General features: G+C 39.8%; 1 protein-coding gene across 1 annotated transcript in view; it reads left to right on the top strand.

Annotated features, from left to right (window-relative positions):
- Positions 1-26,941, top strand: part of atrnl1a (attractin-like 1a) — a 341,974-nt gene that overhangs the window by 275,362 nt on the left and 39,671 nt on the right. The window contains exon 29 of the mRNA XM_080869803.1: positions 12,775-12,870. Coding sequence (XP_080725929.1) covers positions 12,775-12,870 — 96 coding nt within the window. The remainder of the gene's footprint in view (positions 1-12,774; positions 12,871-26,941) is intronic.

Raw genomic sequence — 26,941 nt, forward strand, 5'->3', positions numbered from 1 at the left:
TACTCTACTCAGATCCCACTCACCACATTCAGCCAGGAGACAAATGCTGTCTGGAAACTTGGCAAACATGGCGGAAATGAGATTTGTTATCGCCTCTTGATTGCGGCCCCGCTAGCATACAAATTCAAGGGGCATGGAAGTGTGTGGGGCGAGTGTGTGTTTGTGGGTGTGAGATTCCCAGTGTAAGTCAGTCTTTCTTTACGCACACCTGTTTCTTTGCAGACACCCCACAGACAAATTTGGCTTTTTTTTTTTTTGCCAAGTGTTTTTATGATGTAAATCCTCGAGTGCACCCATGTGTGCGTCCTTTGTTAAGCAACCGCATTGTATCAAACAATCAGTCCAGCGGCATCTCTGTGGACACGACGTTTGTACAGATTCATTCTTCTTTCAATAGCTAATATCATACTTTATGCTGAGAAGCAAAGCTGAAAATCCTATCTGTCTTCAGTCACAGTGCTGAACTCCAAAGCCACATAATGAAGGACTAATTGAATACTTATCACTATCAATCATGGCTTTATGAATATCTGTGTGTGTGTGTGCGTCTGCGTGTGGTGTTTGTCCATGTGTCTATTATGGTGTTCCAACAAAGCTTTGCTGAGAGAGTAAGATATTATTTGTATCTCCTTGTATTTCTTGTCTCTTTGTGTCCTTTTCTGAAAGCATCCATGTGTCTTGGCATACTTGAAAGCCTATGTATTAAAAATGAAACAGCATTTCTGGATTGCACTTTTTGTGCAGAATGAGTTGATGCCCCAAGTTCATGTATCTAGGGATCCCATTCCCATTAATGAGAGTCCACCTTTTTCACACAGGCCTTGAACTGTAAGCTCCATATCAACAGCAAAAAGGCAGCAGCTTCAGTCCTCAGCCAGTTAGCACAATTAAAGGAACAATTCACCCCAAGTTCATTTTTTTCCCCCTATTTGGCCTGTAGTACTTTTTTATGGATCTTGGTTATTTTGATCTAAATACACTCTACACTAGATGTAGGGCTGTGCGATATGACCAAAATCTCATATCCCGATATAAGACATCTATCGTCCCGATAACGATATAAATCACAAAATTTAACATTTTCTGTAAATTCTGTGAATCTCGGGCAGCTCGACTTGCATGAAGTGTTTCCAGCTGCGCGTTGTGGAGTCCAGTGTTTTAACCGATGCATGAAATGATACATTTTTAGACATAAGTTGTAACGGCCGCCGTTTTCTTTGTATTTATTACACGGCGTGCTGCGGGGAAAAGCCTGTTCTAACGTTTGAGTCTAAGGTTTATTTTTTAGTGCCTGGCGGCTCTTTTTTGCTTCTCATCCATAAACACTCTGCATACTCTTTCACATAATTCAGTTTATTTTGAAAAGTCTCAACAGGATCTTGAGCTTTATTATGAAAGGCTTATGTGGAAAATAAACAAGTGGACACGTGATGGTTTTACTGTTGTTGTTGCTAACGACAACGCATAAAAACAGTCGCCTATCCGTCCTTAGTGTGGTTATATTAAATATAAGAGAAAGAGAGAACTTTAAGAAATTAATATAGCCACTACAGTGACCATCAAAATGATGAAAAAATATTGCCGTAAACAGTTTATTGTGCGCTACAACCGATAGTGTAAAATGAAACGATAGATGTTTTTATATCGTCATCCGATATACACTCAACAAAAATATAAACGCAATACCTTTGTTACTGCTCCCATTCCCCATGGGATGGACGTAGAGACGTAAAATTCATTCCAGATACACAATATAACCATCCCTCCCAAACAGTGGTCACAAATCAGTCCAAATGTGTGGTAGTGGGCACATCTGCCATATTGAGATAATCCATCCCACCTCACAGGTGTGCCACATCAGGATGCTGATCTGACATCATGAGTAGTGCACAGGTGTACCTCAGACTGCCCACAACAAAAGGCCACCCTGGAATGTGCAGTTTTTTGCGCTATTGGGGGTCTGGGTACCCAGAACCGGTCAGTATCTGGTGTGACCACCATTTGCCTCATGCAGTGCAACACATCGTCGCATGGAGTCTATCAGATTGTCAATTGTGGCCTGTGGAATGTTGGTCCACTCCACTTCAATGGCTGTGCGAGGTTGTTGGATATTCGTGGGAACTGGTACACGCTGTCGTATACGCCGGTCAAGCACATCCCGAACATGCTCAATGGGTGACATGTCCGGTGAGTATGCTGGCCATGCAAGAACTGGGACATTCTCAGCTGCCATCTGCCCTGAACAATGTGAACCATGATTCATCCGTGAAGCGCACACCTCTCCAACGTGCCAGACGCCATCGAATGTGAGCATTTGCCCACACAAGTCTGTTATGGCGACGAGCTGGAGTCAGGTCAAGACCCCGATGAGGACGACGGGCATGCAGTTGAGCGTCCCTGAGACGGTTTCTGACAGTTTGTGCAGAAATTGTTTGGTTGTGCAAACCAATTGTTCCAGCAGCTGTCTGGGTGGCTGGTCTCAGACGATCTTGGAGGTGAACCTGCTGGATGTGGAGGTCCTGGGCTGGTGTGGTTACACGAGGTCTGCGGTTGTGAGGCCGGTTGGATGTGCTGCCATATTCTCTGAAATGCCTGTGGAGACGGCTTATGGTTGAGAAATGAACATTCAATGCACGGGCGACAGATCTGGTTGACATTCCTGCTGTCAGCATGCCAATTGCACGCTCCCTCATTGCTTGTGGCATCTGTGGCATTTTGCTGTGAGACAAAACTGCACATTCCAGGGTGGCCTTTTGTTGTGGGCAGTCTGAGGTACACCTGTGCACTACTCATGATGTCAGATCAGCATCCTGATGTGGCACACCTGTGAGGTGGGATGGATTATCTCAATATGGCAGATGTGCCCACTACCACACATTTGGACTGATTTGTGACCACTGTTTGGGAGGGATGGTTATATTGTGTATCTGGAATGAATTTTAGGTCTCTACGTCCATCCCATGGGGAATGGGAGCAGTAACAAAGGTGTTGCGTTTATATTTTTGTTGAGTGTATATCGTTATATCGAACAGCCGTAACTAGACGTAGATTTACGCAAAGCAACATCCAGTCTACAGCTGTGCACCTTATTTTGAATGTACCTATAGTGTCCTAAACAAAAAGTTAATATATTGAAGTTATATTATATTTATATTATTACTAAATTTGTTACTAAAGCAAACTGTGTTGTGAGCAGTTTCCCAGAGTAATATTATTTATTTTACGGAAAAGACAAAAAACCCTTGATGATGTTGACAATCTTACAGGATGCGAACATTTGCGGCACCCCCTTCAGCAGTAATGCTGTCATGTTAGCACTTCTTTCAGTGGCAAATGTAAACAGGAGACATAGTTTCTATGTAAAACTTTGAGTATATTGGTCATGTCTCTAGAGACAGGCATTGCTTTTGAGTTTTTCAAATATATTCCTGGGAGCTTTACACACCACACGTTGAGTGGCATGTACTTCCATGAACAGAAGGCAAACATTTCCACAGATGAAATCTCCAAAGCTGAGCAACTCGCAGCATCACAACACTGCTGCTATGACATATTAGTGTCCAGAGCCTAACCCAGACACAACTGAGGTATGTGCAGAAGTCAGGAGCAAACAGACTTGATGCCTGAAAACTACTTGCTGGTCTAGACAGATATATTGATACAAATTAAGGCTTATCTTCCTATCATGCTTCTGTAAGACAGATGCCTGAAAAACATGGCTTGAATGCATTAAAGGTAGATGGAGTGTTAAGATGGTGTCTGAGATCAAAGCTGAAGACAAATCTCTGTGTTTCCAACTTGCACCCATTGTTACGAGTTGAAAAACAAGTACTTGGTCTTTGAGTGAAGGATTTGTTCAGGTTCAAAGCTGTCATTTGACTCATATTCCAGCTCTATTGTACAAGCTTTAATAAGGACACCAAATGAAAATTAAATGAGATAAGACTGCAGATGTAGGAGAGGGAAAAAAAACTTCCTCAGCGACAGTGAGAGGAGGCCAGAGCTGACTCTGGTTTGTAATTGCACACATGCTGCTGTATTATATATTTTGACATTGTGAACTCCTTTTTAGCTCCTGCTTATAATCGCCACATTGATCAATTATAGAATGTAGCATATCAGCAGGAAAAACCTCAGAATCCCTTTTATAGGCTTTTATTATAAACAATGAATTACCTTCTCCTGAGACTAATTAAATAATGTACTGAATTACTTTTGAGTAAAGTGCTCTGTTTCATATGTGTAAAAATGACTTTTTTGAGTAATGACCCCAACATTGCTCACAGCAAAGAGGGGAAATACCTCCAACATTCACAAAAATTTGACCACACAACAAATCTGCAATTAATCTGTAATGTCTTTGATCTGCTGCTTAATGATAGTGGTGACTCTAAAAGCAGAGCCAATGAGAACCCAATGAGAATTGATAAGGTATCGAATCGAGAAGTGATAGCGATAATGGAATTAGAATAGCTAAATTCTTATCAATTCCCCATCCCTAATCGGGGCTTGCTGGTTGTGCAGCATAAAAGGCTGAAAACTGAAGGAGAAAGAGCTTTTGCAGGCTCTGGAAGTCTCTCCCTCTCAGATCTGTGGACTGTGGACTCTATGCAGGTTTTCAAAAAAACATCTTAAAACTCAACTTTTTAGCCTAGCGTGTGGTTAACTTTTGTTTTTATGTTCTGGCATTTTGTTGTGAAGCTCTGAATATTGCTATACATGTAAAATTTAATTTAATTTAATTACTTAGTTTTGAATATAGCAAAGGACAAAAATTCTTTTGGGGAAATACTGTTCCATCCCTCCAGAAGGTTTCCAGGTGTTTGGAGTAGACTTAATAATTTCAATCATTTTGGATAAGGATAAGTGTAAGATAATGGGGAGTTTCAGTTTTTACTTTATAATTTGTTTAGCATAAGATTTACAGTTAAATTGTATTTTTTTTCTTGCCTTATTTAATTTTTACGTACTGTTCCTTTAACACACGGTAACTGTGCACGGGGGGAGCGTTCGCGACGGGCAGTGTGGAGCAACGGGGGCTTTAACTAGCTGTGGAGAAAAACAGTTTCTTACCGTGTTTGCAGTGTACAGGAACATTCAAACGGATCACTGTATTTCAAAACTGTGGAAATAAATGTTTGCCTGTTTGTTTTTCGACGACAAGCGGACTTTGTAGATGTTCAACTGCACTAAGACACGCGTACGGCCCGACTACCAGCTAGTGCTTCCGCGGTATTATCCACAATCTTAAGTCAATCTTACTATATATGCATTTTCAGGATTGGATATGGTTCTCAGAGATGTGTTTCCTTTTTATCTTATCTTACCCAGAAACATTAAGAATAATTTATCCATCACTTTACCAGTGCCATTGTTACTACAACTCTTTATCATAAAACTATACAGACAAAAATATTCACACTGCTTTTCATCGTTGAAGTTTTTATTAATACTCATATCTTTGAACTCTTCGGGGGAAACCCACTCAGGCACGATGATGGTATGTATTCTTTGCAAGGAAACCTTTAAAAGGACTGTCTTACTAAAAAAGGACTTTTAATTTACCTAAAACTGAACTTTATCCCGCTTCTTCGAAACAGATAATTATGTTCACATGCATAATGACACAAATAGGCCAAGACCCAGATCAAAGCCAGAGCAGTGATTTTTAAACACCATGAAAGCATATCACTCTCTTAATCTTTGCTTATAATCAAAGGGGGCGAAATCAGTTTCAGATGACTGCTATTCCTGTAGCCAAGGGACTGATAACCAACTTTTGTTCCTATTGTAATTTTCCTCAAAAAGATTCCAAACCTGAAATTGTAATTTGTCACATCTAACGGATGAATAGGCTTGTCCTGCTCTACTGACACAGAAGAGAAGACTTTATTTTACGAAATCACATATTGCTTGACCAGATTTTACATTAAAACTTAACTGAACCATAAAATGTACTGTCACAGTCACCCTTTTCATCTGCTCCTTCGCACATTTGCATTTCCCTTTGAGGCACACAGTAGACACTCTTTCAAGCAGAACTATATTACACTCTTTATGGGACATTGGGTGATTCTGTAACATCAGTTTCAACAAGGCCTGCGGGAATATTTGATTTGAACATTTTACACTAATTTCTTTAAAAAAATCAGTTTTTAGCAGCAGCCATTATAAGAACTACAAGTTGTTTTTTTTCCTACAATTTAAAGTGCTACTTATTCTGGGACACTTATCATTAGTTATAACACTACTTTTGAAGCATACCTTGCAACAGAGTGAAATTCTTTGCACTGGGAGCAGTCTGTAAGAGTTATTAAGCCTTGTCCAGAAGAGGTGGTTTCTCTTGTATCTCTGATTAACACATTAATCACAACTAAACTTGCAGCCTTCGGTGGAATTGATGAAACCATCTAGTTAGGTTACAGATAGACTGTGGGGACATGGACGCTGATGTTGCATTCCCTCTACAGGGGAAATGTGAGGCTTGCTATGCTATTCTCCTCTGCTTTATCAGTAAGGCTTCATTTTATAACAGATTTGCACATTCAATGCAGGAATCAAAACTTTATATTACTGAACAGCATTTCACAATCCACAGTCAAACTGGATGACAGGTTTAGGAGTTTCAGCTCCTTATGTGCGACGCCCTTTTTAAAGGGACCAAAAGTAATTGGACAACTGACTCAAAGGCTTCTTCATGGGCAGGTGTGGTCAATTCCTTCAGGGTTGATTTGAGGTGTGGTTCTTGTATTTGGAAGTTTTTGGTGTTGTTGAATATATCCCAATTCTTTGATCTTTGGACTGAAGGAAGAACAACACTCGGTGTATAAAAATGCTCAATCAACAATCTCTTTATTCCATACAATTCTCATTATTCCATACAACACTTCGACCATAAACGCCCAGACGGGAGATGTGTACAGGAGGGTGTCCGCCAGATCTCGAAGTGTCTGACAGTTTCTCACATTCTTATAGCGTCAGCCCCCCTCCAAAGTCATAAAACCTAAACATCCACATTCTTTCTCTCTCAGTGAGCCTAAGTTTTGACCTTCGCCTCCTGTGCAGTATGTTCTGTTCTTTTCTAATCAGACAAATAAGGCCATGATTCTCCGAAAACAGTATTTCTTATAAATCAGCAGTATAATGCATCATAAAACAATTTAATTCATTCACAATAAATCAGCAGTCTAATGTAATACAAATCAGTCTAATAAATCTAATAGTTGTCAGGAGTTAAATGCAACCTAAAACTACATAATGATTTTACAATCTTTAATTAGGGGTACAACGTGGTATAAGTTAATATAATAATCTCACAGTGTGAGCAGACAAGATGCGGTTAAAGGAGCTCTCCATGCAGGTGAAACAAGCCATCCTTAAGAGTCTTCCTAACTTGGCTAAGAGACTGGTCAGGGGTAATATCGGCAGCAAGGGGTTGGGCAAATCTGCGAAACAGGTGAGGGCAGTTAGACGGGGCAGAGTAATCAGGGAGAATGTGTCAGGTAGCGTGTACACAAAGTAATAATGAGATCCTTGGAATCCAAGCTAGTCGGGCAGAGGAGGAGGCAGTAGGAGAGACCTTGGTCCGAGAGGAGGCTGGTGGTGGATGGGCAGGGGGCGAGCGAGGAGCAGTACCGGAAATGAATGCCAATAGCCAGTAGGTGAGTGGTGGTCCAAGCTGACAGGAAATAAGTGGTGTCTGTCTAAGGGGGTTGGTGCACATGAGATAAAATCTGAGGCGGGCTGGGGAAGCGGGGGAAATAACGGACAGGAAACAATCACTAAAAAACGTCTAACTGGACTGGCCGGTTTATCACACTGAGTGAGCCGATAATCTGCCAAAGACTGGATAGCCGCATTGGTCATTTTGAGCGGCGGTTGTTTGCGTCCGAAGATTTGCAGGTGTTATTACAGTTTTCATTCATGTAAGTCACCTTCCTGTGACTTCCTATATTTGTTTTTCTTCCTGTCCACCCCATTTTTTCCCACCTGTCTCATTTCTCATGTGCTTATATTCCTGGTAGTCAGTTCCTATTATGTTTGTAGTCCCACCTTCCCCTCTTTCCTTGTTAAAGTGTCAGGTTGTCTGCCTTTGTATGTCACTGGTCTCTCTTGGAGTTTGCGGATTTTCATTAGCTTTGCGTGTACACTGACAAACGCATGCTGGTTTTGTTTTTGTAGTACCACCAATTAGGGGCTGATGGTTACTGAGTGCTTGGTGTTGTATTACACCCCCCACCCCCCCAACAAAGACCTACAATCATGCAAACACCCACATACATGGATGGGTTTACTAACCTTTCTATAGCTGTGCCCTCACAAAGCTTTAACTGCTGCCACAGTAGAAGAGGGACACTTGTGGTGCTAGGAAACCCATCATTAGACAGGAGTAGATCTGAAATCAACAAACATCACATTACACAGATATTTCCAGCCTAACAGGACTGGCAGTTTGAGCTTGCAGGTGCTACTATGGTTGAGCGGTGTTCTGTGAAACATAATTCAGCATGTGATTGGCTTCATTGTCGCAGCACTCTCATTTTTTCTCTTGGCTGTTTATGCGTCTGTCTGTCCAACTGAGATGGCTGGATGAATAAATGTGTGGATTTTGTCCCGCCCCTCATGGCTAACTAAACACAAACATATTTGATATGGAGTAAAAAATGTGAAGAAACGCCAGTATTACCTGAAAAATATCAGCTTTGTGTCTTTCTCTGATTTAGTTTGGGATTTCAGGTACCCAGCTAAAGCCCTTGCAGGAAAATTGGATAATATTTCTAACTGTAACTTAAACACATACTCGCATAGGCTTTCTTTGCTCTTCGCCCTCTTTTGTCATCTCGGTGGTGTGTGGTGTGGCACTGCTTGTTTACAGCACAGCAGAGTTAATTAGCTGTTTTATGGCTGATTTACAGTCCGACGGGCAGACAGAGGAGATGGCCGCTGTCTTGTCCTTGTTGCCTGCTCAAGGACTTGTCAAAGAGGGCATTAAACTCGCAACACATGCACAAGCACTCACACACAGACATAGACAGACAAGTGGTCTTTTTCTGACCAAAATGTATATTTGTATTTTTTCTTTGTATTTATGTGTATATATAAAGACGTTTGGAGGTACCACATACATGCAGTACACACTTGCATCTTCAGTACACTTGAAAACTTACCCCAGACATGAATATTAAACCCACTTTTTATGTCTAAACATAATTCCACTGTCTAGACTCATTTTTCAGGTTGCAGCGCTCACACACGCAGATGTGACCCGGCTCACCTTGACCAGTTTGTCTAATCTCACTAACAGAGGAGCAACAGCTTTAGGGAATAAAGAGCAGAGAGAACACCTCGCATAACACAAACTTGCACATGGGTGCACGCAAACGGTGTATAAACAGCTCAGCTACCATACTGCGGTAAAAGCTATCAGGAAGGAGACTTTGTTTAATGGTCTAATGTCTTCTTCACACCGTAATCCTTGTCTAAACTAAACCAAACAGCCTTAATTTTGGAAACTTAAAGAAATATTAAGGGATCCAGTTAAGGATGAATTAATTAGGAATTTTCAAGCCCAAATTTTCCAATACCAGCACAGCTAAGAATAAGAAGTGGTAGAAACTCCGATGTTACAAAAAGTAATAATGTAAATGGAAAGATAATTTATTAGGATGAGGGATATGCATTCAGCATACAGCATATGATTTTGTTTTTTAAGCTTTAAACAAAGATGGATAAATGAAATAGCAGTGAAGTTTTGGATGGTTAGTGAACCATCAACCAAAGCTAGGATTGCTAGGCTAATATATAAAACAGAAGCAATCCAGTTTATTCACCACACTGACATCCTAATTGGCCAGACGGTGGTTCTTCTTATCAGATATATTAGTTTTGGTGTACTAGGAGTCTGGAAGCTGAATAAGCTTAATAAGTTTGCATAAAGGTCTTTCAGTCAGAAGCCACTTGGATGAGAAGTGAAACATCTTTGCAAACCTAAAGAATAGATTGTCTGTTTTCAAGCTCTCAAGATTTGCATAATGGTAAACTGCACATGAATACTGTTAATACATCAAATGACTACTGTAAATGTTTGGGCGATCGTGGCTCAAGAGTTGGCAGTTCGTCTTGTAATCGGAAGGTTGCCGGTTCGAGCCGAGCTGTGGCTACAACTGTAGCTTGCCTCCACCAGTGTGTGAATGTGAGAGTGAATGAATAGTGGAATTGTAAAGCGCTATATAAATGCAATCCATTATTATTAAATTCTGAAAACAAAAAGGAAATCAACACTAAAGCGTGACGGACGAAATCCAGAAATATGGCTGACATTTCATTACTTACCAACAGCGTAGCACCGTCGCCCACTTAGGTTCAGTTACTCCAGACAGTACAGACTAGAGGCACATTTGCATGTATAGTAGTGACCTTCACATTCAAAATTGTGCCAATGAGTCTGAGTGTTACTTATGAATAGTTTTTCAAGGGGGCTAATATGCAATCTGAAAGGCCTGGGATGGTTTGGTGCTGATCACAGGTCTGTCACACTACATTTTTAAAATAAATCCTTTTTTTAAAAAACGTAATCAGGGTGATTAACAAATGTCTCTGTGTCTAACAGATGCACCTCTGGACCCTATTTTCAGTAGTTTTGGGCCTATTTCTTTCCCCCTGCCACCTATCCTGCCTTTACAGCAGTATAACAAATCCTGACGCACTCATAAAGGTTTAAAAACGCTTAAAGGGGATCTCTTACCTCATCCACAGCTTCCAGTACACAGACACCCTTCCTCTCACACACACCTACTCAGCTAGTCTTTTACAAATCTAAACTGACATCTGCAGGAGGCTAACAGCGATGCTAGCAAGCACTCGCTGTCATGTGAGCAGCATTCCCACAGTGGTGACAGCTAACAAGGAAAGACATCACATTAGCCGGCATGGCAGCGTGCTAGCAGAGCGCTTGCCGCCGCCGGAGCACCTTACTGTGCTGATGTAGCTACAGGTGTACTATTCAGTCATGCTTAAAGAGTCTGACACCGGCAATCGAGCAGCCGGCGGCGCGCTAGCACAACACCTGACAGCCAGTTAATGTCAGTGTGCAGCCTTTTCTCATCAACAGGAGAGGACACAGCAGCAGGAGAGCTGCTTCAGTTTAGAGAAGTGTAGCAGAGTGTAGAAGCCATTGATATTTAGGATGGGTTTACACTTTTTTCTCTTTCCTTTGCTTTTCTCCTTTTCCTGTCCTTACCTTGTGTTGTTAATTTGTTTTTATTTTTCTCTTTCTTAATCTAGTACTGTGCTTTTGGCTTCTTTTATTGGTTTTGCTCCTTTCATTTCATTTTTTCTTTATCGCCATCCATCCATTTTCTTTTGCTTGTCCAATTCAAGGTCACAAGGCGGGCGGGGGCTGGAGATATGCCTCGTTATCTGTTTCTTTTTCTTTCAATTTCAAATATTCTCTAACATCCTTGCAGTGCTTCTGTTCCTAATGTCTTTCTTTTCTTTTTCTTTTGGGCTTGTTTCCGATATTTGTGTACTTGGATGACTTAAAGCAGAGAATGTTAGGAAGTATAAGGAAAAGTCTGTTTTAAACCACTTCATCGCATCCTGATGTGGTGAAGTGGGTTTTTTTTCTTTTTTTTTACTTCGACCTACTGTGAGTGTTTTTGCATGCTAAGTCAAACTCCTCCAATGTTCAGGTTATTCACATTAGAGACCAAAAACTTGATCGACTCCCTCTGTCTTCCCAACATTGTTTAACATGTCACAGCCTGCATCAGGCAGAATTTCTGCCAAAACGACCAGAAACATACTGATTATTGCCTGGCATGTAATTGGCTAGAAATGAGTTCTTCTGTGTGTAAAACAGGTGGCTAACCCCAAGCTAAATGTAGAAACAAAACCCCATTAACATGTCCGTATTGATTTGGAAAGAGCTGGGAAACCGAGCTAATGATGGAGAGGGGAGATGAAGATGCAGTGAGCATGTTGTTATTTTTCAGGTGTAGATGGACTCCTTAGCTTTATTGATGATGGTGCGTGTCTCTGTTTTACTTTGTGTGGGAGGATTCTTCTCTTTCTTTCTTTTTCATTCTTCATTTAAATGCTGTGCTGTATCTTTGTTTGTGTTTTCGGTCAGCGTTTGGACCTCATGCTGATGAAGGCCTCGCTGTCTGCCTTTGTTCATCTGACATTTCCTCATTAATGAAGTTTGCCTGCCCTCCTCCTCCTCCCCTCTGACTCCCACCATTCCCCCACCAGCTGCTTTTCCCCACTCATCGTTGCCTTCCTCCTGTGTGTCTAGCAAGCATCTACTTTGATCTCTGCCCCCCTCCATTCCTCCTAAACCTATATTTTCATAATCCTCCTTTCTTTTTTATCATTTTTCTTCATCTACCTGCTTCTTTCTTACTGCTTCGTTACTTCTGGCCTTCTTTCCAGTGATATCCTTTTTGTCAGTATTACTCCTTAGCCCTGTTACTTCTCTTTCTTACCACCTTAACATGTTTGCTTTTGTCAAACAACCCTGATCGGTTTTGGGGAGTTTTTTTTGGCAATGGAGAAATTGTGAAGCACTTTAATCTCATTTAGTTTGCACTGTTAGGATGCCCTTGAGCAAAGCACTTAACCTTCAGCTGTTCCCTGTAGAGTTTCTCAAGGATAAATCCAGTAAAAGAATAACAACCTGTGTTTGAGTTCTGACACAGTAATCTGTCAGAAATAAATCCATGAAAATAAATAAATTAAAACTATTTTCTTTTTTTCCCCCATCTCACTCTACAGCAGCTGATGAGAGAGCGACAGCAGATGGCCAGTCGTCCCTTCGCCTCGGTCACTGTAGCACTGGAGGTTGGTGATGACCAAGAGGAGCTGCTACAGGTCAGAACAAAGGCACAAACACAGAAATATACAAAACCAAAGAGGACTTGAACACGTGGGTGAATTCTTAGCATTGCAATGGATAAAAGACATGTCTAACACTTGTTGTGTTTGCAAATCAGCAGACTTCATACTGTTATGACTTTGTTAGCCCTATGACCTTCTGTCATGGCTGCTGTTGTGGAAATGATATGTGTGGATGCAAAAAATGATCTAGACACTGTGTCTGTGTGTTGAATTGCAATTTGGATTTTTCCTTTGAACTACTTGGAATATCAGGCTCAAGTTGTGAAGAGCTGTGATAAGAATTATTTCACATCATCAGCATCAGCAGGTTATCAAAGTAAACTGTTCACATGAGTCCATGTAGTAAGCGATCAAGTTCCTTTAACAAAAGAGTAAAACAGATATTAGTGATGGAGTCCAAAGATCTCCCATGTAGTTAGGCATGTAATCCCTGCTGGTGGCCCAATAACTGAGAACACTTGTACCAAAGCCATAACTATTGGGATAGTGCACCGAGAGCTACAAGGAAGTCTGGTGAGAGGGAGAGGCTTAAAAAGACAGTGTGACATGATTAAGGTTTTTATTTGGAATACACAGAGCCTTCCTAAAGCACAGTGCATGGCCAAGTCAATAATCGACCTTTGACAGTTCAGACAGAATGACAGTGTGGTTATACCATTGTTTCTCAAGTAGCCATTAGAAAACAATGAGCTACAGAAGGTACATGCCAGCCATAGCAGCAGTGTGTGGTGGATCTGAGCAGAGTTCAAATTATGCACAAACAACCTCCTAATCCCTCTCTTGTGCCAGGAAGCACCTGTATATACTCTGGTGTTGCACTTATAACCTCATAACTTTGTCATAAAAATGTAGAACGCCAGGTTTGTTCTGCAAAATTTGTGTAGTCACACTGACTTAACCCGCTAGGTTTGAAGACTTACCATTTTTTGTGTTGTATTTTTTTTTTTTTAATCAAACTCATTTTGGTTCACAGGACACAGGCAGGCCTGTGCATGAGCCAAGAACTTAAGAGAGCTGAAACGCTGAGCTCAAGTGAAAAACACCCTTTACCCCACTCTCTTTTATAATTTGCCAGACAACATAAGATTTTTTCCTGTTGAAATATCTTTCTCATTCAGTTAGATATTTTTAGAATAAGTGCATCATTTTGTTTATATTTAGTGAGTCTGACATACAGATCACAAAGGAAAGGCACAAAACCTCCTCATGCACTCACTTGTAGTATTTTTTTGTTTTTTGGCAAGTAAACAAGAAAATACATTTTCAGTCCTGTTCAGTGAGGCTGCTGTAACCACAAAATAAACAGCAGTGCATTTTATAGAAAATTTGGAGCAATTAATGACTTCGGTTAATCTTCCAAAATTCCCAATGTGACAGGATCTCCACTCAGTCATACTGGTGACTAACATGGAGATGGTGTCATAGGTGCCTGCAGCTAACAGGTGCCTTCCCATCTTAACCAGTCCCTGAACTGGACCGCTCCCCCTTTTTTGTGGAGACACACCTGTTTGACACCACTGTCACTTCTGGTCCAGGAGGGTGGAATGTTTCCATATTGTTTATCAATATTAATTCATAGACTTTATAACTGTGTCACATTGGTGTGTCAAACAGGTGTGTTAAATTTTTTTTAGTGCTGCATCTTGAATCAGTCTAGAGCTCAAACAACAACCAAATCAGAAACTGACTTTCACTTTCCATGCTTGGCACTGCATGGAGGGATCAGGCAATTTGGTCCATTCCAACTTTTCATTAAGCAACCAAGCATGAGTGAAAACTACTGCTGACTAAATAAAAGGTCAATAAAATGGATTTAGAGCCTCAGATTTTACAGGAGACTAAAAAAAACCCCCCTGCAAATACTTGCCTGAGCACTGACATTAGAATTCCTCACAAAGGTGAGATCTAAACCTTCCTATTTTAACTTGCTGGATTTCAGTTTAGTTTCACCGAGTCTGCAACATCCTGCAATTAGAAAGGCCATCTTTGCTTTGCTGATAAACCACAACTTACCTTAGTCAGAGCATGTCGTTCTGAAACTTGTGCCAGAGTTCTTCTTTATATATGGAAACATATTGCTAAAGGTTTATGCACAACAATGTGTTGCACTTTTTCCCTGTATGCCCTAGTAAACTATCGATGTGTCATCTTTGCTTAAAAAAAGAGAAATGTGCCTAGTGTAATGTACTGTGACATTGTTTATTTGCAAGTTGTTATCTCATTACACAAGGTGCATGGAGCAGCAAATCAGAACAAACTAATTTAAGTGACCTTGCCTTGATGTTACTCATTTCGGCAAATAAATAATCCTGATGGGAGCAATGCATTGTGGGAAGTGAACTCTTACTCCTGAGCCATCTTTGTCATCCACATCTGAAGCCACGGTGGAGCCCCGTGACAGATGCTGCAGGAGATTTGATGGCATTCAAGAGGCCAGCTAGTCAGAATAAAAGCCACATGAATAATAAAACTCTTCTATCAAAACACGATACATGTGCACAAGTGTGCATTGAAAGCTTTGTTAGATGATGTGAAGTTTAAACAAAGACTACTAGAGTCCTCGGCATGTTTGCTAAATCAAGAGAGATTCATAGACTTTAATAAATATTTATTGTAATAATTGTTTTGGGTTTTTTTGCAACATTCAACTTTTTGTAGGTTCAAAGATGCATTAAACTTTAACATCCTCTTTATTAAACAAATAGCATTACTGAAATGATATCACATTGCAGATCTATTGGAAAATGGTTCCCCTTGTGTTGTCGATGACGTCGATGCAGGAAATATATCGATTCACGTCTTCAATTTAAAATCCCGTCCACCTCCACGTATCTCCCCTTCCTGCTTAAGGTTTCCTCTCTTCACATTGTTTGAGCTGAAGGTTACAGAAACAATAGTGAAGAGGGCTATCTGCACCTGATGTTTAATTAGTTTTAGTTTCGTTTTGGCCGCGTTGGATTTGGCTGAGCTCGGTGTGGCTCATGTGCCTGCAGAAACCTCAGGAGTTCCTTCCCTTATCGCTGCCTCTCTGCCTGGTTTCCATTTCATTCTTGAAGGTGAGAGACAATGGAGCAGAACGCTATCTTCACACTGAGGTTAATTACACAACATCTGGTTCATAGTCAGGCATGCAGCTTAGCATAATTGTGTAATTAATGAGAGAAAAAGAACATTTCCATCCTGCCCCGCTATTTTATGTTGTCCTGCTTATGCAGTGCAACAAATAGAGTCATCATCACCCCATTTCATGCCATGTTTAGACAGCGAACAAGGAGCACAGCACCTGTTGTTTCCACACTTGAGCAGTGATTTGGTGTGCAGAGGAGAGATGGGGAGGTGTGTCGATTCAATGATTAACATATAATTGCAAGGAAAGAAGGGTGATGGAGGATACATGCATGGAGGGTGACTGAGTTGTGCTTGTTTTACATTATCTGAGTTGGATCGCTTTTTTGACAATTTGCGCTTTGAACCATTATTTCTCCATTGTCATGCTGTGTGCCGTTTTAATCCAATCACCACTGTTGAGCTTTTCATTTTATATTCAATCCAAGGTAATTGGTATTTCTGCTTATCTATACATACGAAGTGAGATGACTGTTTTTTGTAGAGATACTTTGTCTCAAATTCAATCAGCCATGAAGAAGAACCTGGCTGATTACTCTGAGGGGTGAAGTAGGGCTGGGTGTCGTCACTGATTTCTATAACTGATTCAATTCTGATTCACAAGGTTTTGATTCGATTCAGTTTTGACTCAGACAGTCAAAAATATTATAATTCTGATCATTTATCAGTGCTGACACTTGTGAGACTTCATCAGAGGTGCGAGCATCGAAGCAGATGCCTTTGTGTCAAAGTAACTGAGGATGAAACACAGAAAAACATGAAGGAGATTTTTCTGGCCTGGCTTTTTATAGCAGATAACCACCTTAAAAATATCCTGCAGTAGATCAAAAACAGAAGAAAACCATGATTCAACATATGAACATTACCTGATGCTGCTTGTCTCGAAGTACACAGAGAGAAAGCTGTGCAGGGAGTGCGATTTTATTGTGGTGGAAGCAAAACTGCCAAAGTAGGAGGGAATTCAAGCATAGTTTTGATCTTCTTTTGCTGCTGGTTCAGTGAATTTGACAAAACCTGCAACTTCAGAATCTGTGAGATGTCAATTTTGAGCACCCGACGACATACCCGCGTACGTGCTGTCGTACTTTGTGTTTACATCTTTTTGCGGAATCCGTTTACCAGCTCTTTAATCGTTTGCTGTTTTAGCTGTTTGATGGTTGTTCAAATAGTTTTGTGAGCTTTAAGCTGAGATTCTGGCATTTCTGGCAAAATACATTTATATTTAAAAATCGATTCAGGATTTAATGAATCAAAACTGCATTATTCAAACTAAAATTGATTTAAATCAACCCCTAGTGTGAAGGTATGAGGACTGAGAGCTCTGACTACAGTCCTGAAAAGTGCCATAGTAGTACTAAATAAGACAGCAATTTATATATTTGTGAATTCCATTTCAGCACCAGTTTCTGAAAAGTCTGAACATTAAAAAAAACAGCAACTGATTTGAATCTAGCCAATTTCCCATTCAGTGATATGTCTTTGTGGACCCTTCCAGCATGAATGCTGTTTTTAGTTTGCTCTTTCTGAGCCACAAACTGAAACTGCAGAAAAGCATCTTTTCTTTGTCGAACTGATCCAATTTTCATGTTGAGGTTCATCACTGTTGTTGAGAGCTGATCCATCAGTGTGAAGCATCCAAGCCGCAGGAGTCTTTTTTGGGGGGGGGGGGGAGCACACACTAACTCTAACACATTTTTTGCTCGCTGTCTCCCTTGCTTACCAGATTTGCCTCGCTGCAACTTTTCCTGTTCCCCAAAAACATATTCAGTTTGAAGTCTTGTTGTTTTAACACATCAGAGGTGATGCAGTGTGATCACAATGGTTCTTACAATGAAATTTGAATCAGGTTACTTTATATACAGTAGTCAGAGTCACAGAACTCTGTGATCATACTTGATGGGTAACATCTCACTAAAATCATTTTACTGTAACCAGAAACAAATATTTAGAACAAGTGATTGTGTAACCAGTATTCAGTAGCTGAACTTTGGTGTCAAGTTTCACTGTACTGTGCTTTCCATACACCCCACTCACATCTGTACACTTCACCATTCTTTTGCATGAAAACATTGTCTGGTAACATAACTGAGGGAATCACTTGCTTTTCTCACGGGAATATAATTACATGAGCATCAGTTCTAAAAGCCGTGATTAAAATAAACGTATTCATATGCACAAACATTCATCAGCTGACTGATGATTCATGCTCACTTTAACCATATGGGATCATTTTACCATATGGAGAAATACTGTATCTTCTTGCATAGTAAATGGTAAATGGCCTGTATTTGTATAGCGCTTTTACTAGTCCCGCCTAAGGACCCCAAAGCACTTTACACACCCAGTCATCCACACATCAAGGATGAACTTAAATTCTCCAGGTGGATTTTTCTTTAGACATTATTTCCATCTGTGGAAGACTTGCAATTACAGGTATTCTTGGAACAAGAGCCTTCTGTCATTAACATTTTCAAATGGCGAGGTGTCTGGGCTCGGTTAATCTCTTTTAGTGATGGAGACTGCGTATGTCACAGCTGGAAACTTTTTTGTCGTCTAAAGACTTGCAATTATACTCTTTAGACAGAAAGAAAAGTATGTTGAGCAGAACTCTGTCAGTGTCAGGGATGGGTTAATGATACAAACTCCATGTGTCACAGCTGGAAAGAAATGTGTTGGCTCGCACACGTCCATGCAAACTCGTCTGTGTTATCGTCTCTGTTCTCAGAAGATGAAAAGTCCAGTCGCAGAGAAAAACAGAAACCATATGAACTTTTTACAACTTCTTTCTCTGGAGAGCATTTTCAGCTGGAAATTTACAAATTTTCAAACTTTCCGTGGCTGCAGTGAATACTGTATGTGTAAAGTTTATTGGATTAGATTGTCTGATATGCAGTGCTGAAACAGTTCATGGTTGACAAAGATTAGAAAACTTTTCGATGGCACGCCACAGTTTCAATTGGTTTACTGCTTAAAAATGATTCAGAATTGTTCGAAAGCAATTGTTCATCTTCCCTATTTTGTAAACAAATCATTTCTATTAAAAATTAGAAATGAATGCATGAGACTCAGATGTTTTGATCAAGTAACCATTAACATTGTTAACAATGCATTGGTAGTCGCTTAAGTTAACCCAGTTTTATCTATGATGATTTATTTACCAAATCGATGTTTTTTCAGCATGTTGTGGGTTCAGAGATGCTCTTCTGCATATCTTGGTTGCGGTGAGTGGTTGTTTTAGTTCAAAGTTCTTCCAAATCGACATTTTTACCTGCTGCTTACTGGATAGGTTCTCTTTTTTGGACCATGCTCTGTAAATCCTTGAGATGGTAGCAAAGGTAAATCTCAGTAGATCAGTAGTTTCTGAAAACGTCAGACTGTCTGGCACCAACAACCATACTACATGCAGCCATGATACATTCAAAGCCACCACCCCATGGCGTACGTGAGCCCCTTTTGCAGCTAAAGATCACCTCCTCTACAGCCCAACTTTATCAGAGCTTTCCAGCGAGTCATGGAACCCAGGCAAAGTCATCAGCATAAATCGATGTTTGCACCACCTCTATAAAATACTGCCATTACATCATAAAGCTGATGAGCCCGCAGCAACTAGCATCTGCACGCCGCACGCCTCCGCCTGCAAAAAAATCAGTTCCCACCTTGCTGCTGATTAATGGCAGGCTCCTGTTTTCATAATGCTATTTAAAGGAAAGAATGAATCAATTTCATATCTTATGTTTTAATGTGGCATATTTATTCTTCAGTTGTGTGGATTTAATGTGCCTCAGAAAGGAGTGTTGGTGGGTGGAGATGGATGCATGGATGGATGGATGGAAGAACAGCGAGAGCGAAGGGGAAAGAAGCAGATAAAGAATATTTATGATGACTGGGAGTAATATATGTTTGGTAGAAAAAAAGCACAGATAATTATTGAATGCATGCAATCACATCACACACAACGACCACTACAGGGCTTATCGGATAACACAAAAGCTTTTATCCGACAGAGAAGAAGAATGAGAAAAGGTGCAAACACATATGAAACACACACTCATTTGCATTCATCTTGGACAATTGCATGTACGCTCCTTCGGTTTACTTTGGCTTTCCAGTCACCTGTGGCTCTTTCTGTGTGTCTCACGGCTGAAAAGCATGGCTTTCACACACAAACACGCAGAGCTGTTATTAACTCAATAACTCACACCTCTGTCAACACTAACGAGGCTAAAACAAACCCATTCCTCTTCATGTTCTGTTTGCACTTTACTAAAAAGGCGCTTTTTCTTTTTTTTAATCATCCAAAGCATGAACAGACAGTATTTCACTGCACCTGAACAACCTCAGCTGAGCAAATTTACTGATGGGTTTTCACCAATCTCTGTTTCTTGTTTTCTTTCTAGAGTGTTTTTCTTTCTGTCTTTACTACCTCGCTGTCTCTCTGCGGTGTATTTAAAATTTTTCCTGAGGGAAACAAGGGGTGAACGGTCTATTTTTTTGCGTCTTTTTACCCAGCAATTTTATCATTTTGCAGTTTGCAATGAAGTAATTCAGGGTGAAGACAAAGATGCCAAGCACTCAGTCAAGGATAAACAGTGGAGGTTAAGATATGGCGCCAGAAAATTATGGTTGAACTTGTTGACCCAGCTCAGATAAAATACCACAATAACCAGCTCCTCCTGAAAAACATGCTGTGCTCAGTCAGACTTGGATTTATTGTTTCTAGTAGGACGAAATTAAAAATGTAATCAGTTTTTTTTCTAAATTAATCATTAATGTCTCCATTTCTTTAAAGGTAAGAAATGCTTGAGTCAACCCATATTTTAAAATCTAAAAATTGAGAATCAGATCTGTATTATATATCTTCATATAGATAAATATACAAACACAGTCCCATTAACATACTTTCCTTTTCACCCAGATAAAGTTATTTCTTAGGCATTGTACGTAAAAGGCCAAATAGATTAGTCTAATGATTAAAATGTTACTGAAGACTAATAAAACATGTATTATTTATTATTATTACAGACAGTACCACTAATGCTAAGTTTAAATTGTCCAACAGATTATAAAGGTTGCATTAGATGTATATTTCTAAAAACATCTCAAAATACATTAAAAAACTATTTCCTGCTACTAAGGCCTGTCTTTAAATACTGTACACATTTATAATAATGATGTATCTAATAGTAATGTGGCTCTTACAGACAAAGTTCATATATTTCTGCAGAGCTAAGAACTTGTTATATTTCTGCTTCATTGTCCTTCCTCCTCTGTACTAGAGGATTTACCTTGAAACAATAGGTGGGAACCAGTATCTTGCGGAGAAGAGACACAAAGGGCAACAAAAATATGGCCGTTAACCTTTTATGACTGAGCCTCCATCCTAAATTTTGGACTTTTTGTAGAGTCTAGTTTTAGCTTTCGTCCCTGGTTGTTTTTAACAACTTTTATCAGTCGAAGCCAGATTTTTTGCTTTAGCTTTAAAGAACAGCTTGCTCTTTTTACCAATGGTACACTATATGTACCCTCTACATATTTGAGGAAGCATAAATGGGTGTTTCATTTGATCTTTGACAAAACTTTACATTTCTGTTTTATTTTCAGCCTATATTCTCTTCAGCTCTCACTACTTGCAGCAGTGTTGCTATCACGGTGTTTCAGATGTTCTGAACTCTTTACAGCCTCTTCACAGGTCATTTTATGGCTGCCATTGCAAACGTAGCGTACCTGCTTTCTGACCATCTCTCCTTGGGTGAAATTTTGAAAGTTGCATAGATTAAATTTTTATTCTTTAGCATAACCCCAGTGAGTTCTGATTTGACATATAGGAAACAAAACCACTGCTGCTATTTTAACAATTAGGTTTGTTTGGGTTTTACTTTGCAAAATTGTTTTTTTTGACAGTTTCAACAAGATGATCCAGCTGAAATATATTTATTTAGACATGTTCTCATGATGAAAAGTACTTTTCTTTTGCAGTTGATAATGATGCCTACCTTTCTTTCTTCTGCACTGTATCAATCGCATAATGTCAGTGTTTATGTGCAAGCAGGTGCTGAGGTGCTTGTCACATTTCTCAAGCCTTTTTATCTGTTATGTTGTTGTTGTTCGTGTGTAGGCTATCACCACCAGCCTGTATATAAAAGATTAATGTAGCCCCCGTGATGTCACCTGTTAGCTTGTGAACTGTCTTCAGCATTCTCACTGTCTTAGTTATCTTGAACCTGTACATGACTATATTTGGACCAGAGGGTAGATTCAGTAAGTTAACAGCCAGCATTAGATCTGGCCAGCTAGCCTGGTTAATAGGATCCATATACAATTCAGTGTGATATTGAATGAAAAGCTCATTTTGACTAAATACAGGTTTCTAAGACTGTGTACCTTCTAACAGCACACTTAACCCCTTAGAGACGTGCTGGTAAACATGTGCCACAGGGCAAATGCTAACCTTCATGGTGCACACTCCGGTTTGGCTGACTAGATGACTTTTCAATATATGGACATTGCAGGAAGCCATATAATCACTTATTTTTAATGGAAACCAATGCCGTTCTCAGTGTAGTGATGGAATGCCATCATTTCACATACAGAAGTTAAGTGGAATGTGTGGAAAGTTGGCTTTTTTGTACTGCCAAATCCAAATGTTTCTGCCTTTTCACTGTTGTCATTACAAACTGGTGACATATTGATATTGCCCTTTTTTTTCTAGAGACTTTAACTGTTAAGAACATTTCAGATTGTATTCTTATTCCTTAACTGTTAAAAACAGGGAGGCAATAGGAAAGAGATCCATGGACCTAAATTTCTACACAGGCCATTTATAAGTATTAAAGTATTAAAACCTTGCCTGGCCCATTGGACATTTGTAGTAATAATAGTAGCATCTGAGCTGTGCTACAGCAGTGTTTATGGGTAAAGTGACCTGATGAAAGGAGCTGGACATGTTGTTGCCCTGTGTCTCAGGTGGTACAGCTGTTTAGTGCCCACTAGCTTGCTGCTTCTATGGTGCAAAGAATCACTCCGTGGCAAAAACATCACTGTGCTTAAATTAAAACGAGTTTGACACCCTTGCATTGGAGTCTTTCTAGAAGTATGTCTCGCCTCTCACTTTAATTTCAATGGTCCTCAGAACATAAAAAGTGTCATATGACATGACTCTTATATTACTGAACACTCAATGAGAGGATATAACATCCATTTATCACTCAAAGAGCCTTAATTACTTGCTTACTACTTAGTGAGATTAGGAAAATTCACCTTCAGAAGACAAAGTTTTGGTATTTTGGTGAAACTATAGGGTTTTTTTGGGGGGGGGGGGGGGTTGAAGCCCCAGAGGTTGGCTAATGGGCTGGCAATGACAGGCTCAATACACAACATCTCAAATTGTGTAATGATGTTTCAGTATCTCTCAAATTTTGCGCTCATTTCTTCACAGCAAAACCCATTTCTCTCTTTGTGTATCTTTCTTCATGTTGCGTCTTTCCTCTCCCATCTTGTTAATCCATTTTTGAGCTCCTTCCTCTTTCTCCCCCATCTGTCCAGTCCATCACGTTATTTAGTGTCAGTTTCAGGTTCAGCTGACCAAGCAGCAGCGCCTATTATGTCCAGAACACTCAGCCGGTGCATATACTGCGTTTGTGGGTGATGTTTTAGTGTGTGTGTGTGTGTGTGTGGATGTGGGTGTCTGTCCCTGCTTGCAACAGTTCTCATTTCTCAGTTCTGAGAAAAGGGTTGGGGTGTGTGTGTGTGTGTGTGTGTGTGTGTGTGTGTGTGTGTGTGTGTGTAGATTCACAAGGTTAGAGGTAAAAGCTTTGTGTTTACTTGATAAACCATAAACTACTGTACATCAAAAGAAAAATAACAATAGCACTTTTGTTACTGATGTGACACCAACTTGCCTCAGAAGGATATATATTTTATCCAATCATTTTTAGACACAAATAAATTTGAGGATTGATGGAAGTATGTTGATGTGTTAACATGAATAATACCTTTCCCTAATATTTAAAAATCAGCTTATGCATGGCTTGTTCTGGTGTCGAGACAGGGACTCAAAGCAGGCCTCAATGATAAACGGATAAGAAGCTGATTAAATCAGATATATTAAGAAAGGAGATTGGGTGGTGGTGGGTTGTAAAGCGGCTTGTAGATTGTGCCATACATGAGGTAGCCAAAAAGGAGGAGGGTATCAGCTGATATGGACTGGCACTGACATATGCTGGGATGGAGGTTTGACTCTGGCCTGTCCTAATTAATGTTAAGCTTGATTTTGGGCATCTTTGTTTTACAAGGTTGTATATATGCATTAGGGAAACAGACTCCTGATGTGTCAGGTTGTAGCAGAGGCCAAACTTGTCCTATTTACATAGTGTCATATCTTCTTAACACTTACCTTATCTGTCTGTGGTCCATTGCGGCTTACTTTATACATTAATAATATAATGTAATTACTTTTAATGTACTTCAGTGTCAGTGTCAGGCCCTGACTCTCCTTTGTGCTGCTTTTTTTTTTTTTACCTTCCATATACTTAATGATGAACCGGTTAAACGCTATTCTCTACTTTTAGCTGTGAATCTGAATATCTTGGAGTTACAAATATTTGCTATTTTGTCTTGCATGCTTGAAAGCACAGTTTCATTATGATTATTAAACATCTGTCCCAAAGTCGACCAAGGTTTTTCTCATTATTGTTAGTATTGTGTTATTTCATATGTGACATTCATGCACTGTAGCATCAGCAAGCCTTAAGGCTCTTTAGATAGTCATACTTTTAGATTGTAGCACCACTGCCACACCAATAAACCAGGGTTGTGTACCACAAAATTGAGAGAGGGAGGAAATGGTTAAGAATATGCTTCAATCAAACTAGGCCGCTTGAGGTCTTGGTGTTGTCCGGCCGATTCTGAATTATCCAATTAGCTATGATGAATTTGACAAACAGGAATATAACGCATGCTTTCAAACAGCCTGTTCTCAAAGATGTCCATAGTACCGAAAACCGATGGAAGCAGGCGTGTAAGGAACGAGTAATGGCTTCAGAGAGAAGGTGAAAATATTCACACATCCTAGACATTCACTATGCCAGCTATGGCTGCCAGCTGTTAGATGTTTGTTTGTAAAAGTAACAAAATTTGTTGCACTACCACAAAAAATCAGATTTGTTAAATGCTTTTTTTAAACTTAACAACAGCCACTGATGGAAGCAAAACCACGTCTTTTTAAATCTGATAAAATATCTGTGCGCACAGAGACTGTCAGAGGTGTGCTACAATGCAGTATTGTACTCATTCACTTTAGGCCATTTCTTCAACATACAGCCTTTGCTTCCCTGCCCTCTTAATGATGAGTGTTTCTTTGTTCTCCTCTTGCCTCCTTAATCGATAGCTCTTCCTCTCCACCTCTACAGTCCATCAATACTGAATTTGGAGGGGAAAAAAACATTTTCAGGAATGATGATAGCCATCTGAGGATTTTTATGTGGTTCGTGTCCACATGCGTACATATATACAGTACAATACATGTCTTTGTATATGTGTGTACAATCATGCGTGTACGTATTCCCCTATGGATGCAACCTCACATCCTTGGCAGCAAAACACATTAATCTTTCCAACACTAATAGTGAAAAAAGAAGTGGAAAGGACAGAGGATGTGTGGGTGTGTGTGGAGAGAGGGTGAATGAGAGATATACTCCACCTTCCAAATTAAGAAGAGCCAAAAAAAAAGTTTGGCTTTCATGAGGCATTAGAGAGATGATTAATTTGTCGTCTCAGAGAAAGAGGGATGGAGGGATGGAACGAGACGAGGGAGTGGGAAAGAGACAGTGAGGGAGAGGTTGTGAAGTGGCCCTTCTGTCCTCCCTTGCGGTAATAGGATTGTTCGTTTACTGACGTGCTGATTAAAATGGAAATTCAACACAAGTCCAGACTCCCTCTGTCTCACACACACAAACACACACATTCATACAGTGTGCTTTGTATGCAGGTGTGTGGAGACAAGGATGTGACCTGGTGTCCCGCTCTCAGGAATGCAAGAGGAAATGACAGGAACAAAAATGAAAAAATAAATAAGTAAAAAGGAATGATGGAAAGTGAGAAAACATAAAAGACAGATAACGGAGTAAACATAAAGCAGGAGGGGGAAACAAAACTTAGGAAAGGCGCAAGGATAAGTATCAAAGTTACAGGAGTTAATTTAATCATAAATTATTCATATTCAGGAGTAAAACTCCAAGCCGAGGAAATATCAGCTTTTAATTATATAGTAAATATACATGATGGCTGCTTCCTGTGACCGCTGTGGTTTTGTTCTGTTTGCTGTATGACCATTTGTGAACTTTAAACATGTGTGTTTGCAGACTGCAGTTTGGTACACCAGCATTTAAGGATGAGAAATTACATGCCAGCATTGTATTAATGCAGGGTCTTTACTTTATGTACCTAATATAAAGCATCTTGAGGCAACTGTTGTTGTGATTTGGCGCTATATAAATAAAAATGAATTCAATTATTAAGACATTTCCAAATTTGCTCAGTGTTGTAAATGTTGTAAATGAATTGCCATGCTTTGGTTATGCCAAAATACACAAGAAGTAAACTGTACAGTAAGCAAAGCAAGTGCTTGCTTATGGAAAAACTCTATGGTTTCTGTTCATTACAGAGATTATGACTGATAAAAATATACTCTTTGCATAGTTGTCACACAAACAAATGTTAATTTTAGACATAGATATCCCAAGTACATACAAAATGCACTTTTTAAATGGTGATTTCATTTTTTAAGGGAAAAAAGCTATCAAAACCTACCTACGTTGTCTGGAAAAAAATGTGTCCTCTAAACATAATAACTGGTGTCCCACTCTTCTTACTCCGGAGTCTGAATAGGCCACTCCAAAGGCTTCATTTTGCTTTTTGTTTT

This window comes from Rhamphochromis sp. 'chilingali' (assembly GCF_963969265.1).
Source record: "Rhamphochromis sp. 'chilingali' genome assembly, chromosome: 20".
Taxonomy (NCBI): domain Eukaryota; kingdom Metazoa; phylum Chordata; class Actinopteri; order Cichliformes; family Cichlidae; genus Rhamphochromis; species Rhamphochromis sp. 'chilingali'.